General features: G+C 39.7%; 1 protein-coding gene across 1 annotated transcript in view; it reads left to right on the top strand.

Moving 5' to 3' along the window:
- The window catches only part of b3gntl1 (UDP-GlcNAc:betaGal beta-1,3-N-acetylglucosaminyltransferase-like 1), a 374,862-nt gene that overhangs the window by 48,328 nt on the left and 310,174 nt on the right, over positions 1-16,360 (top strand). Inside the window, exon 6 of the mRNA XM_063030766.1 lies at positions 15,306-15,401. Within this exon, the coding sequence (XP_062886836.1) occupies positions 15,306-15,401 (96 nt within the window). The remainder of the gene's footprint in view (positions 1-15,305; positions 15,402-16,360) is intronic.

Genomic DNA, 16,360 nt, shown 5'->3' with positions numbered 1-16,360 from the left:
GTCTTAAAGAGAATTCCCAAGGAATGCTGAAATCGTGTTTTGTTCCTGAGCCCATAGCTTTTTTTTTCCTGACTGTGATATTTGAGGTGCAGAAGTGTAACTTCCTTTTGAAGTTTACAATTGCAGATGAACTGTTCAGTTTTGAAATCGAGGGAAACCCCAGACCGATTTTAAGTTCTCCATTTCTGATGAGTATAAAACAGATGCAGATAACTCTTTTGTTAAACTTCACTATCTTTGTGGAGATAAAACATTTCAATAAGACTGGCTCAACCATACATCTATCAAGATGACAATAAAGCAAGCTTAATGAGTTAATTCTACCAATGCAAATGAGCACTCTAACCAGATATCTGAATGGATGGTATTGTAGAGTGTCCTTGTTCACATTAGATTCCTTTCTGCAAAATAAAAGCTATTTCCTTATCAGCAGCAATTAGAGTTGGCATCACTCTTACGGAACATAGAACAGTACAGGCCCTTTTCGGACCGCGAAGTTAGGGCGACCTTTTGACCGTCTTCAAAATCAATCTTAACTCTCCCCTCCACATAACCCTCCATTTTTCTTTCATCCATGTGCCTATCTAAGAGTCTCTTAAATGTCTCTAATGTATCTGCCTCTACCACAACCCTGGCAGTGTGTTCCATTCATTTACCACTCTCTGTGTACACACACACACACACACACACACACACACACACATCCCCAATTCTTTCCTCCAGTTACTTTAAAGTTAATTCCTCTTGTATTAACCATTGCTACCTGGGAAAAGGGCATTCCCTTTATGCTTCCAAAAAGCCTGGTGAATCTCCCCTACAGCCACTCTAAAGCTTCCACATCCTTATAATGAAGCATCCGTACTGAACACAGTAGTGCATGTGTGGTTTAACCAGAGTTTTATAGAGCTGCAACACTGTCTTGCGGCTCTTGAACTCAACACTGCCCCCCCCATGAATAAAGAAGGCCAACAAAACATAAGCCTTCTTGCCATCCTGTCTCCTGTAAAAACGACATACCCTCTTCTCAGTTCCTTCATCGCTGCTGCATTTGTTTCTTGGATGAGGCTTTCCTTTCCAGGACATCAAAGATACCCCCCTTCTTCAAAGAATGGGATTTCCCTTACTTCACCATTGATATTGCCCTCACCCGCATCTTTTCCATTCCTCACCTTCCTGCTGCCCTAACAGGATAGAGTTCTTCTTATCCTCACCTACCACCCCATAAGCCTCCGCATCCATCTTGTCATTCTCCATATCTTCCGCCATCTTCAACCGGATCCCTCTTACCCCTTCTCCTCTGGTCCACTCTCCTCTCCCTATCAGATTCCTTCTTCTCCAGCCCCTTTACCTTTCCCACCCACCTAGCTTTGCCTCTCACCTTCTAGCTTGTCGTCTTCTCTTCCCCCCACTTTTTTTTATTCTGGCATCGTCCCCCTTCCTCTCCAGTCCTGATGAAGGGTCTTGACACGAAGTATCGACTGTTTATTCCTTTGCATAGGTGCTGCCTGACCTGCTGAGTTCCTGTAGCATTTTGTGTGTGTTGCTTAAATACTGCCCCATACACAGTTTTCAGTAGTCCATAAATGACAGAGCGCACACCAGTGTAAAATTATAAAGAAAGTATTTTTTTTACCAGATTTTCAAGTTTTAACAAATGGTTACAGAAAAAGAAAAGAAAATAAAAGGATCCGTTACAGTTAAACAAGTCCAATGTGCACATGACCATTGGAACTCATACTGGAGTAATCGGGGGTGTATCTCTTTACTTACACACTGGACCCAGAGCCTAATTCTGCTCCTATGTCTTGTGGTCTGTGTGAAAGCACTCGCCACATTCCAAACTTCCCTCGAAGACCATCTCGAACTAACAGGCTCTCTCTCAGGAGTATTGGCCCTTCCTCCTTGGAGCCATTCATCTGCGCAAAGCACTTCTTGCAACGGGAACTCTCCTTCCAACGGCATACTGCGGCATCTTCCCTTGTACCCCGCTCCACAGCTCCCATCAAAACCTCAAACCAGACTACTGTTCATCAGAAAACTCTTCCCGACAGCTCTCCAGAACTTTCTCTCACGTCCCGCAATCCTGATTGGCTGACACACATTCCTAAATTGGACAACATGGCTCCTTAACTTTAGCCAAAGCCGAAACACTCTTTCCAGCATGGTTCACTGCTTTTACAGAAAACTGCTAAAGTAAACTATCTTACAGCATAGCAGTAGAAATCTTAACCAGGGTATTACACACATATATCCCATTTACAGGTCTACCTGTATCAATTTATGATATTTATTGAAAATGGGCTTTTTTCAATGTTTTTACGCATATGTTTCAACGTTAATTCCTTGATAAACATTTATGAGTAGGAGGAGGCCATTTGACTTTTCGAACCTGCTCTGCTATTCAGCAAGATTGTTCAATAGTTCCATTTAATGTCAGAGAACGTATACAATATACAACCTGAAATTCATGTTTTTCGCAGACACCTACGAAAACAGAGTGCCCCAAAGAATGAGTGACAGTAAAATTGTTAGCACCCCAACCCCCCTACTCCACCCATGCAATAAGCAATGACCCTTCTCCTCACCCAGTTATGTCAGCAAAAAAAAACACATCAGCACCCTCCACCCACTAAGCAAGCAATATTAAAGCCCCCAAGAAAGACCATGATCTGCAGTAAAACAAAGACTAATCATTCACCCGACGATTCAACATAACGCAGGCTCTCTAATAAAGGGACAGAAAGGTGTCACCCTTTCACAGTGAGAGGGGAGAACAACAAAGACAAACAACTCTCTGATTTATGGTGTTTCAGTCAGCCATGCTGCTTTTTTACCCCGAGTTCTCTGACTTGAGAATCGGCAACAAACTCACCCCCACCAAAGAGAAAAAGAGTGTGATCCAAGTACGGGGCCCCTGACAGCTGATCCACCTTTCCCGATGTTCCGTTTTCTCCCGTGACACTTCACTCAGCGGCACTGGCGTAGAATGGGCTTGTCCCCAGGGCCGCAAAGCCTCAGGTCCTTGGGATACCGAAAACCGACCGGTCGATGACCCCTGGGAGCGGGTCTCATCATTGCAAAAAAAAAAGAGTTTTAGTGTAGCTCTAGGGTCAGGGTCTTTGACAGAACCCCATCCACCTTGTAAAGGGAAAAAAAGAGACATTAAAGGTAGAAATTAAGCTGTTTCTGCTGATGAGCTCCAAGAAGTCACTGTCGAGCACCATCTCAGTTTTCCTGCAATGTCCTTCAATTCCCTTAATGTCCAATAATCTGTCAGTCTTATTGAAAAACTCTGATTGAGCCTCTCCACCCACCACCACCATCATCATGTGGGCTAGAGATTGTCTTCCCCTATTGTAGAAAACCATTGAACAGTTTCGAAATTTCAACTTGAACTGATCTAACCCCAAACCATAGCTGAGGGGAAACTTTATATTGTGTAAAGGAGATAAGTGGAGAGTGGCCCGTGCCAAAAGAAAGGTGCAAATAAATGGATAAAAGAGCTATGTGAAAAAGTGAACTTAAAAGAGTGTAAGTCAGGGGTCACAGTTGATTCTGGGCTCCCTATACAGGGGAAGCTACCTCTAACTTGTTGAGCCCTATAAAAATGGTGTAAATTTCATTGAAACCTCTCTCTTCTACACTCTAGATAATATGCAACCAGTCTACTCAATGGGCTATCACACCATCTCTTTCCTCCCCCACCACCCATCACCACTCTTATCTATTAATTGCAGATTCTTTTGTAATTGGGCTACTTTCTGCTCTTCTCCATTGCTTATTATAAGGTTCACTTCCAGCTGTGGTTTGGGGTCAGATTGGGTAAAGAGCAGATTCTCCAACTGTCCAATGATCTTCTATAACCTTGCAAATAAACCTTGAAAGATGGTAATGTTCATCAAGTTCCTACGCTATTTTCTGATAAACAGACACTCCATATTTACGTTTATTATCGGAACTGATTGGCAGTTGATGGAAGGGCACATGAATTGGTCCAGACGCCAGTATGTTCTCGAATAGTGCAGTGGACGTGGTTTAGTTGTTTGAGGGTAGGCACTTGTCAATCATTTTGTGTTTGTCTGTTTTCAGATTTATAACAGTTGTTGCTTCAGGCCTGGGACACTTCACACATTAACTTTTTCTCTGTCCACATGCTGCCGGTTTCCCGCATTTTTTGTTTTATTTCAGATTTTCAATATTTCTATTTTTAAAAAATATCTTTTCATTTACTGTTGAATTTCGTAGGGCTTTTCATGTCACTTTGAGGAGATCCCAAGTCACCTTACAGCCCGTAAAATACCTAGTGTGATGATTATTATAACATAGAATATGGGCTATCCAGTTTGCACACAGTAATCTTCAAGCACTGTGTAAAGCTCCTCGGGGAAACAAGTAATCATCTTCCCAAGGGTAATTGCTGACAGGCAATAAATGCTGGCCCTGCAAGTGATGAGCACGTGTCAAGAATGCACTCTTTTCTAAATTAAAGCAAGTAATTTTAATATATGAGTAAATTATTCTGCTTTAAGTGGCAGTGCTTTTGTTCTGGTTTGGTTTGGATAGTGTGTTAAATTACGTTGTACAACTGTGAACTTCAGAAAGTCCTTCAATAATCACTCTAATAAGATGCAACAATGAGAGCATTTTAATTGGGTAATATATTATTTTTAGTTCTAAATAGAGTTGTTTGGCTGTAGTTTAAAAGGTCGTACATGCTTTCAGCGTTTTGCACATTGCTTTGTTTAATTGGCTTTTTAAAATGTATTCCATTTTTATCAGAAATATGCAATGCAAAATGTATTAAATGCCTTTCAGATGGTGTTAGGCCACAACTTTGAACCTCTGCAGTTCTTAAGATTATGAATCACTCCTAATATGGACAAATTGGATTCATATAGATGGACAAAAAAGGTCAGGGTAGGCGTCGTGGGGCTTTTTTTCTATGCTGCACAACTCTATGACACCATGACTTAGGGTGTTGGTACTCAAGAATCCACGTTGATAGAGTTCCAAGATTTTGACCCTGGAGGACCGTGATATGTTTCATTGTCAGGGTAGTGTACAGTTTGGAAGGGAATGTGCAGCACTGTCATTCCCACACATCTGAAGCTCTTGTCATTCTTTGAGGTGTAAATGATATACAGTGCAGCCATGGCAAGCAGAAGTTAAGAAAATGAATTGTTTAGTGGTTGGGGTTCCTGTCAATTATGTGGCTTTGTCCTGTATTATATTGAGTATCTTGGCTACCATTGGAGCTGTATTTTTCCAGGCAGGTGGAGAAGATGGCACAAATTTCCAAGCTTGTATCTTGCTGATAGTGGAAAGAATGTGCAGCAAAAGAGTATCAGTGCGGGATGCCCAACCTCTAACCTTCTCTTGCTAAAGCCATTTTAATAAAGGATTTACAACTGAGTTTCTGTTCAATGGTGATACCCTATACATTGATGTAGGTGAACCCTACAATGGTTATGCCATTCAGTGTCAAGGATAGTTAAGTGTTCTCTTGTGTATAATTTGCCATTTATCTTGTCATGCTGGTATGTTGTCTAGGTCTTGCTGCAGGCAGCTGTGGACAACATTTGCCAAGCAGTTGTGAATAGAATTGGAACAATGTGCAATCACCAGTAAACAACCTCACTTCTGACCTCAGATTTAGATTAATTTATTTATCATATGTACATCAAAACATACAGTGATATGTATTGGTTGCGTGAACAACCAGCAGATCCTAAGGATGTTCTGGGGCAGCCTGCAAAAGTTGCCACCCAAAGAAAGGCCATTAGTGAAGTAGTTATGAAATCTAGTTGTAGTTTTAATGTGGAAATTGAGATTGTTGATTCATTCTCTTAGTTTCTGTCGTCTATAGTGTGATTAGTTTATATTATTGAATGGGGATAAACACTAATGTGGATACCACTGGTAACTTTTATTTTGGAATAGTGCATGGGATCTTTTATTTGAGGAGACAAATGGGACCTTGATTCCTGACACCACCTCAGATTCAGATTAGTTTATTGTCAGACACTGTACAGGAGAAATTTTGCACATGCTGGATATCCAAAGCAACACACACAAAATGCTGGAGGAACTCAGCAGGTCAGGCAGCATCTGTGGAAATGAATAAACAGTTGGCATTTTGGGCCGAGACCTTTCTTTAGGACTGGAAAGAAAGGGGTAAGATGCCAGAATAAGAAGGTGTATTGGCATATACACCAATGAAGTTCATTGGTTGTGTGATGCTCACAGTGGAAAGTATACACAGCAGTAACAAATACAGTAAGTACAGCAAACAAAGCAACAGAATGGTGTGAAGTATAATGCAAACTGAATCAGTGCAAAAATAAACACTATATTGACAAGAACGGAAGAAGTAAGGGTTCAAGCACTAGCAGCACCTGGAAGAGGATATGAAAGAGGTGATTGATAAAACTAAATCTGAAATCTGATTCCTAAGTTTGATTATTGTGGGGAAGAAGGCGAACACTGTAGTTCCTTACAGTGCTGTAGAGGAATGCCAATAGGATATTTAGTCATTGATCTCTGGAGTGTGAATCCTTCATAGAGATGAGTTTGCTTCCCACTGAATACTGAATGTTGCTATAATTAACACCAAACATGCATTATTTGACCTGACTTAGAAGGGCTACAAAGCGAGAGAATACTTCCCACTGGAGATCAGAAGCAGTTGGGGGGGGGGGGGAGAGGGAGAGAGAGAGACAGAGAAAAGAGAGAAATTGGTGTAATTCAGACCCTGGATTTCTTTTCCCTTTTTATTCAGGATTTGCCACAGTTCATGCCATTGATGAACCAAATATATGGAAAACTGAGTGCTATTTGGAGATGCAATCAGGAGCAATGATTGTCTTGCTAACTTTTTTAAAAGTTGAACTATTCCAAAATGGTGTAAATCTCACAAACTGAAATAAGATGTGATGTCTGTGTATAGGGAAGTCTTGATTTTTTATTAATATATTCTTGAGGTTTCACTGAATTTGTGGCTGATTGCATTGAATGGTGTTAGGCAAAATAACTTGTTCTTTGCAATTAAATTGGTAATTAATGTTCATTCACATTCACTTTAAGTAAATAGATTTCACAATAGTTGTAATACATCATAGTTGCTAATACAAGCAACAATCATTCTGATTACATGTTACAACATGAGCTGCATTTCGTGATTCAGTTTTGATCCTTCAAGTTAAACTTGGGAAGAGGATGCATCCTACTAATTATAATGTTTTCAAAGATATTTTTAAAAGGACATTTGTGTTTTTTTTAATTGTTTCCAAGCTGCTGATAACCATGTCACCTGTGGACTGCACGTGTTTCCCACCCCAAGCATGTCTTGGAAAATATTGCATTATAGATTCATATTCTGGTTTGTTTTATTTCTGGAGGTTTCTTTGTAGAGAGTCAACAACATGGAGACAGGCTATTTCACCCACTATCCAAGGTCTGAATTATACCTATGTCCACTCTAACCAACATCTTCCAGCACTTGGCCCTTAGCCTTCATTGCCTCTGTCATTCATGTGCTCATTGTGACACCTCAAGTGCTGTTAGTGACCTTGCTTCCACCCTGCTCAGGCAGTGCACTCCAGGAAATCGGCGCTGTCTGTGTGAGGAAAGTTCCCCTCGGATCTGGAGTGCAATTGGTTTATTATTTGTCAAGTCTACCGAGATAGAGTGGGAAAACTTCTTATTTGTGTGCCATCCAGGCAGACCATGCTGTGCATAGTACACTGAGGTAGTGAACAAATTTGACCCGTTAAGTCTCTCCTCATAATTAAAATGCGGCAACCTGGTGAATCTCCTTGCTTTCTGTCACAGCTTTTCGGTAGAGTGGTGGTCTGAACTGCACTTGGCACTCTGGCTGAGGTCTGACCAACACTTCATAAAATTGGAGTATACCCTTCCTACATCTGTGCTCAGAAGCCTTGATTACCACCTTCAAGGATCTTTGGACATCGGTTCCTCAATGCATCTTAACACCTGGCCATTTATGGTGCAGGCCCAAGCCACATTGGTACTCCCAAAGAGAATCACCATACATTTATCAGAGTTAAACTCCATCTGCCATTTTTTGGCCTGTTTCACCATCACATCAATATCACCTTGTAGCCTAAGACTATCTTCTTCCAATTTTACTCCCAAAAAGAACTGGTCATTGACTTCAGAAAGGGGATGGTGCGCATATTCCCGTCCACATAATTGGTGCTGAGGGTTGAGGGAATCTCATTGACGTGTACTGAATATTGAAAGGCCTAGACACGGAGAGGATGTTTCCAATAGTGGGAGAATCTCGGTAGAAATGGTACAGCTTCAGGATAGAAGGAACTTGAGATAAAGTAGAGTTTCTTTAGCTAGAGAGTGGTGAATTTGTGGAATTAATTGCCACAGATGGCCCTGGAAGTCAAGTCACTGGATATACTTAAAGTGGAGGTTGATAGGTTCAACGTCAGTACGAATGTAAAGAGTATGTGGAGAAGGCAGGAGAATGGAGTTGAGGGAGAAAATAAATCAGCCACAATCGAATAGTCTGGTTCTGCTTCCATGTCTTATAGGCTTATAAGCAGAAGAATTTCTGCAGCTGCTAGAAATCTTGAGCAACAAAGTGTCGATGAGCCCTTTTGAAAGGTCTTGGCCTGTTTATTCTCCTCTATAGATGCTGCCTAACTTACTGAGTTCCTCCAGCATTTCGTGTGCCCTCTTTGTCATACACTTCAACAGGGTCTATTGTGTCCACCTGAGAGTGAAGGTTTAGTGAGACATCCAAATGATTCCATCCTCAACAATTTCACATTCCTTTTGTGAGCAGCTCTGGATTCTCAGTTTAAAATTTTTGGGTACAAGTGTTTGGAGTTAAAGTTGAACCTACAAACTCTTACAGACGCAAACACGAGGAATTCTGCAGGTGCTGGAAATTCAAGCAACACACATCAAGGTTGCTGGTGAACGCAGCAGGCCAGGCAGCATCTCTAGGAAGAGGTACAGTTGACGTTTCAGGACGAGACCCTTCGTCAGGACTAACTGAAGGAAGAGCTAGTAAGAGATTTGAAAGTGGGAGGGGGAGGGGGAGTGTGTTAATGACAGCTAATCTGTCTAACAAAGGTGCAGAGGAGAGGAGGGACAGAGAAGCGAAGGGGAAAAAAATAATCTTGTATGGCCAAAATGCAGAATGTGGCTGCTGGACTACAACCAACATTCAGCCATAATTTGGCAATCTGATTATGGAAGCTTTCGGTTCAAATTATTCAGTGGATTCTGAAGAAAAACTTTGTGGACATTGATCGGTAGATACTGCATGGTCGTAACAAAAATAGAAATCTCTTGTGGGGGTTGGAGGTTGCATGAAATCAGCATGTCAGGCAGTAGATTGTGTTGCAGTGAAAAGGACTCCTGTTTATTCAGCAAGGTCAGATCTAGGTAGCAAGCAGACTTCAAGGGAAAAATGGTGATTTTTTTAAAAAAAATGTCTTGATCAGTGAATCTTGAAAGAGGAAAACAGGTGATAAATTACTTGCAGCGCCTTCAGTTGTGTGAAGGACAGTAATCAGATCTTCTCCAGGATCTGTAAATTCTCTTGTTCTAGTGTCCACCCACTGGCAGCTGTGGCGTCATTATCTGGGCCATGAAGTTTGGTGTTCCGCTCCTGCTTCTCTGCTCCTTTCACTCTCTTACTTACTTTTTAAGATATGCTCTTTAAACACTTTCAAACCAGGATTTTGTCTTGACACTTTCATATGTAATTGTATCAGAACCTGGTAATGCTCTTGTGAACCCTCTAGGTATTTTATTGCATTGAAGAATGATGAGGTAGAAAGTTCACTGTAATCCCCATATTTACAGCTGAGCATTAAAATATTGGGATTTCCAATTGATAGGTTTACATTTTGGAATCTGTTGATCGAAAAGAGATGCAAGTGTTCCTGACATCATCAGATTTAGATGTACATTCTGAATATGCCTTAAGTGGTAAAAGCATGTTTGAAAGTTCTGCATTCTTCATATTATGGTGTTTGGTAATTTATAAGTAACTGTTATTTCTGCATTTTGCTAATAAGAAAATCTCATTACATAGTTGTTTTCTTTGAATGATTGACATTTTATTTTGAAAGTTGAAATGCTTTTCCCCTTCTTATGGATTTTTGCCATTTTATATTTCATGGGAGCCTGCATAAAGAACTTTAAATGTCCTTGTGTTCTTCACCTGTGATCCTTAAATAAATGAATGTGCACCTTTATAGCAACACTCCAATGTAATGAACCCGCCACTGTATGAGGTAAAGGGATGTTTGTTATTCTGCATGTGCCACCCAGCAGTGTTCATATCTGGAGTTCTGAATTTGCTAGTACAAACGTTTGTAATATCAATGTCAAATAATTTTGCCTCTATTATCACAATAGTTCACCTAAAATATTCTTGGACACTTTCAGAGTGAATAGAATGGAAATCTAAATCCTACTTGCAAAACCCTTAACACTATCCAATCGTGTAGGCACTGGTCATTTTTTTTCTCTCTCTGCTGTTTTAAGCAAAGTTGGAGATTAATTTCAAACCTTTAGCTTTACTTGAAGCTGAATATAAGCATGAATGCCTCAGGCAAGGATGCACGGAGCCGTCACAGAGACCACGACCTATTTATTTTGGCACATTTAAAAGAGTCGTTTGCAGGAAAACAAAGTATAAATATACATATCTCTCTTCTGCATGCTGACCCCTGATTCTTTCAAACATGTTTTAAATTATGTTTCAGTGCTATTAATGCAAACCCTACTGCACACACAATGTTGGCTTTGTGAACAAGATGGACAGAAAATGGACACTTGGTAAATTAACTGGTGGAATTTGATCAGGAGATCTGTTCATATTTAATGAAAGATTATGGAGGAGGGAAAGAGAAATAGTGACAGTTATTATGAAAAGAGTGACCATGGACTTGGCACTGTGTGTTGAACATACAGATGCATAGATAGTACGCAGCTTGCGAAGTGTGTTGGTGGTCTTGTTTTAGACTAACAAGACCATCACTGTCTCGGATGCAAGGAGATTTTTACCTCTGACCTTGTTATCAGGAAAAGGAGATCTGTAGTCTGAAAGTGACCAGTCAGTACATAGCAATTAATGCACATAAGAGCATAGTAGAGTATTTATTAAATGGTGAAAGATAGGGCAGTCTTGATATTTTAAAGGGACTTGTGGCAGTATACAAGTCACTGAAGACTAACAGGCGGGTGCAGCAAACAGTATGTTAATATTACTCAAATCAAATTCAAGTTTAATTATCATTCAACCATACATGAATACAGTCAAACGAAACAGCTTTCCTCTGGGGCCACGGTGCAAAACATACACAGCACATTCAATATAATGAGAAAAAACATAGTCACACACAAACTATATAAAATATATATAGATAATGGAGAGTTTAAAAGATCTGACTACATTCGGAAGATTGTGAGCAGCTTTGGGCCCCATATGAATGAAGTTTGTGCTGGTGTTGGAGAAGATCCAGAGGTTTATGATAATGATCCTGTGGATGAAATGATTAATGTATGAGAACCGTTTGATGGCTCTGGACCTGTACTTGCTGGAATTTTTGTGGGGGGGGGGGGGTAAGAGATTCTCATTGGGCTTAAAAAGAGTGAACTTGGACAGGATGTTTCCAGTGAAGGCACAAAGGTGTCCCTCATAGATGTGGAATTTCTTTCGGAGTAGGGTGGCCAATCTACGGAATTCGTTGCCACAAACGGCTGTGTAGACCAAGTCATATATTTAAAGTGGAGGTTGATAGGTTCTTGATTAGTAAGGGTGTCAAAGGTGATGGGGAGAAGGCAGGAGAATGGGGTTAAATTGGAAAAATAAATCCGCTGTGATCAAACATGGAGCAGTCTGAATAGACTGAGTGGCCTAATTCTGCCACTATGTCTTATGGTCTTAATGTTTAAGATGTGGGTTTGAATAGAAGAGTAAGGAAATCTTATTGCAAAGGTTCTTAGTGAAATCTTCCACCAGGAATTTTAGTTTTTTTACCTAAGAAGGGAGGTACTTGCCATAGAGGGAGTGTTCAGAGGATTCAGCTTCAATAACTTTCTGAAAACTGGAGTCCTTTCTGATGTTCAAGTCTAGCATTTTATCTATTTAGATTGCATCCGTGCACTTGCTCTGCTGGTGTGGTGTTGTCAGCAGTTATGGTTTAATACCTTCTGCATAGCTTTTCCAAGATAGGTTTCTAGTTGTTTCCTTCAGGGTTCATTTGAGAATGTGCTACATCTCACCCTGCCATCTGTTACCACATCACTAAAATTGTCTTCGCAGTGAAGGTTTGTTTTCCCAGTATGTGGGTGATATGTTCTTAATGTGGTCCTCCAAAGCTGCCATTTAATCAGAGCACTGTCTATACTGGCTTTCGTTGGGTCAGATGAGTAGTGTATTTGGTAGTGGTAGGTGTTTTTTTTTGCTACACTTTAATGGCTGCACAGGTTAAACTAAAAAAACTGTAATGATTGACAGAATTTTTTTTTAAAAATTGTCAAACACGGTGTATTAATGAGGACCCTCAGCAACACATAGTATGTGTCTCTAGCAGTGAATAATGTGTATTTCAGCGTGATTTGTACCATTATAACACAATGTCTTAACCGTGGAACTGCAGAAAAAGGAAGACGGTAATGGAACAATGACTAACAGCAAATAACCATATAAGCTAGGAGCAGAGTAGTGACATGATCACCAGGTCAAATGACACTTTAGTCAGCCTGCTGTGGCAACAGGATAGAATTCCAAGTGGTGGCATTCACAAAACATTTTAGCATCAGTCTTGGTGCATTAACCTCACAACCTTAAATATTTGCTGGGAAGTGGCCAGTAATTGCTGATGCACAGTTTTGATGTTATAGTTTTGAATTCCAGTGCTAGTTTCTTTAGACATTGTTAACGAAGACCTGTCTGAAGAATTTGCCTTAAAAAAATGTTTGTTGCATTGGAAGTCGTCCTTTAACAAAGAGGATATTATACAAAAGAGGTTAAGAATATCTTCAGCAGTCCTTCTAACCCCATACCAAGAAAAGATGTTGAAATTTCCCCAAAATATTTATTATTCTGAAGAAAAATATGTCATTTATAATTAAGTCAAGATGCAAGTAAAAGCTAACTGCAACCACTTCATAAAATTACCTTATTTTCTTATTGAACTTACCAGGGCTTCTGATAAAGCAAAATATTGATTTTTTTGCACAGTCTCACCAAATCAAGTATAGAATATGACACTGTCATACCATTGATACACTTTAATCTGGATCCACTTATTAAAAGCAGTTTTGTCCTCATCAGAAAGATCCATTATTATTAACGTTGAACCTTTCTTCCTGATCATACAGTATTTTTGTCAGTTTTATTTTTGAATTTGGTAGGATCCTGTTTTGACTCTCTGGTCTCCTAAAGGGCCTTTTGTGCCATATTGAACACTGTCCAATTAACTGTAAAGATCATATTATTGAAGACATAAGAGGTTGCAGATGCTAGAGGTCAGAGCAAAAATAAACCAGTCTACTGGAGGGACTTTTCTGGGCAAGCAGTATCTGGGTTTTGGAGGGGGAAGGAATTGTCAACATTCCAGGTTGAGATCTGCATCAGGAATGAAAGTGGTGAGGGAAGATGGCCAGTGTAAAGAGGGATATGGATATATGAGACCCCTCCTTGGTCCACCTAGACTCTACCACCACGATGTCACCCTCCCCTTCTCCTCTTTATATAATCTATACTTCCTCTCCACTCTAAGCTTGATGCAGTTTCTCTCCTCTGATTGATGATGTTTGACCTGTTGAGTTCCTTCTGCAGTTTGTTTTTGGCTTCATATTATTGAATATATTCTGAACTCTTAAGTGTTCACTTCTGACGTAAAAAATCAGAAGCTGAATGATTCCACCTTGTTACAGATTTTATTTCTGTTCAGAGTCTGTATTTTAGTAATAAGATCAATCACGAGGCCAAGTAAAAACAACTCTTAAAAATGGGATCGAAATGGTTCACTTCATTTGATAAAATTGGTTTCTAACTACTTTTGCACTGATTACTTTTCGGTCTGTATACAGCATGTCAGTTTCAGCTGTGTATATTTTTGGGAGGTATGTGGTACAGTCTATGCACACTGGATTACCCGATTCGAAAATACCTGCTCTTCTGTCGAGTGTCGTGTCAACGATCCAGCAAGTATCTTAACCACAGTTTCTGCAAAGAAGGGTGTGAATTGGAGCTGGAGAATATGTTCCTGAATCCAGATGACTGAAAACGAAGCGTTACCAAAAGAACAATTAAAATTGGGGATTTACTAACAATACAAATTTCAGAGATACAGACAATCTGGGTGCTTTATCCTGTTAGAGATAATGGTGGTGTGAAGGGACCGGACATGGAGAGGTTAACAATCAAGAAAACAAACTTTAAATTTAATGCATTGTCAGTCTACGATTGTTCTCATGGGAGTGCTGGTTTGAGATTAAGCTGGAATATAGGCGACAGAGACTTGGGTATATAAATGTGGGATGGGGAGGGTAGGGGAGTGGATGATGTTCCGCTTGTCAGAGCAACATTGTAATTGGCAAGTCTAACAAAGGCAGGGTTGAGCGCTTTCAGGAGCCCATGTTCCACTTTCAGGAAATGGAAAAACACAATACTTTCTTCTTTCTTTCTTTTTCAATCTTTTTATTAGTTTCATAAAAATAAACATAACATGGTAATGATACAAAGTTATTGGGAATACATTGTTATAATTAACATAAGTGATTATAAAGCCAGTTAACACATAAATGATGAAACTCCCAATCATATAGGATACAAATGAACAATGTATACAAAGAAAAATATCTAAACAAAACCATGAAAAAGGAAAAAACATTATAAACACTCCCAAAAAAACTAATCTAAACAGAATTAATCAACTAAACTAAAAAAAAACACAATACTGGTCGTGGGGCAGATCTCTGGTCAGCTCATCTCAAGGTCAGGTGGGGCACCACAGCTGTGACTGGCCCGGTTAAATGTAGGACCTGGAATTGGGATAGAGCTGATGCACTGGAACTCAAGACTGAGGTTGTGACTGAACCTTTGGTCTTCCTAGTGTTTAATGGAAGAAATGTCTACCCATCCATACAGGACAGACAATATAAGAAAACCGATTCTGTTCTCTTCAGTGGCAAAGATTAAATTTCAGGTTCCCTCAGTATATTTTCGTTATTTTACCTCTTGTTGGTTTTGTTTGTTTTTAATAAAAATACCCTGGGTATATTGTATTTTTCTACCCTAGATACTCGGCTGTCAAGTTAAGAGGGAACCAGAGGGTTCAACTGAACGATACACACGTTGGATTAATAGCCTGACTCAGGAGCAACTGGTTACTCAGGTAGGATGGACACTATTCTGTTACTTTAGTTATATTATGCAAGAGGTCTGTAAGAAACTGTTACAACTCCATATACTAATGGGAACCAAGATGAAGCTGTTCTCCTTTTTCTTATTATTCTAGTTTCCTGGAGCTGTTTTTGAAGCATAACAGAAGTAATGTGACTAAACCACATTTCTTGGGTGCCAAATTTGGATTTGTACTTGTCTAACCTGATGCCATCATCTTGAATTAAGGAAGCTTTTGTCCTCACACAAGATGTTGTCAATCATAATTCTACTTATCAATTTGGTGATTTAGCATATTAGTATGAAGGTAGATTTGTGTGCAGAATATAATTCAGTTGGCTCCAAGTCTGGTAAATTAGAAGAAGAATCCAGTCAAACATGCTACACTTATGTGTAGAGATAAGAATATTTTACTGAAGATATTCTTTTTCTGTGCTCGAATCTACAAATTAATTTGAGTCTAAACTGGACTGGATTTTGAACTAGTTCTTAGTTATGATGCAGTGTGATGTGTCAAATTCAGTTTATGACCAGAGAGCTTTATGATAGGTGTTTCATTCCTCTGCACGAGTTAATCTCCTCTCAGATAATCTGGTTTTTAATAATCATGTGAGAATGGAGCTATTCCAAACCAGGACTGAGGGAACCAGAAACCCCACAGAGCAGCTCATCTATTTTATGTCATTCTTGGTCTCCTTTCTCTACCAATAGTTAATAGGCATTGTAAAGGAAAACTTCAAAGAAATTGAACTCCTGCATTCATTTTAAATATCAGAGCCTAGATAGCATTATCCCATCAAAACTCCATGTTATGCAACCATATTCACTTCCCATAAATTGTTGAATAAATATGCAACAACCTGTTTTAGCCCATTGGCAATGGCATATATTTTGTCAGGTGACCAGTTACCTTGGTGATCTATGTCTTGAGATGTGTCTGCAGCTTGCTTC

Source organism: Mobula hypostoma, chromosome 22 (genome assembly GCF_963921235.1).
Source record: "Mobula hypostoma chromosome 22, sMobHyp1.1, whole genome shotgun sequence".
Taxonomy (NCBI): Eukaryota; Metazoa; Chordata; class Chondrichthyes; order Myliobatiformes; family Myliobatidae; genus Mobula; species Mobula hypostoma.
Note: the sequence above shows the minus strand (reverse complement) of the source record. Positions and strands in the feature narration are given on the sequence as shown.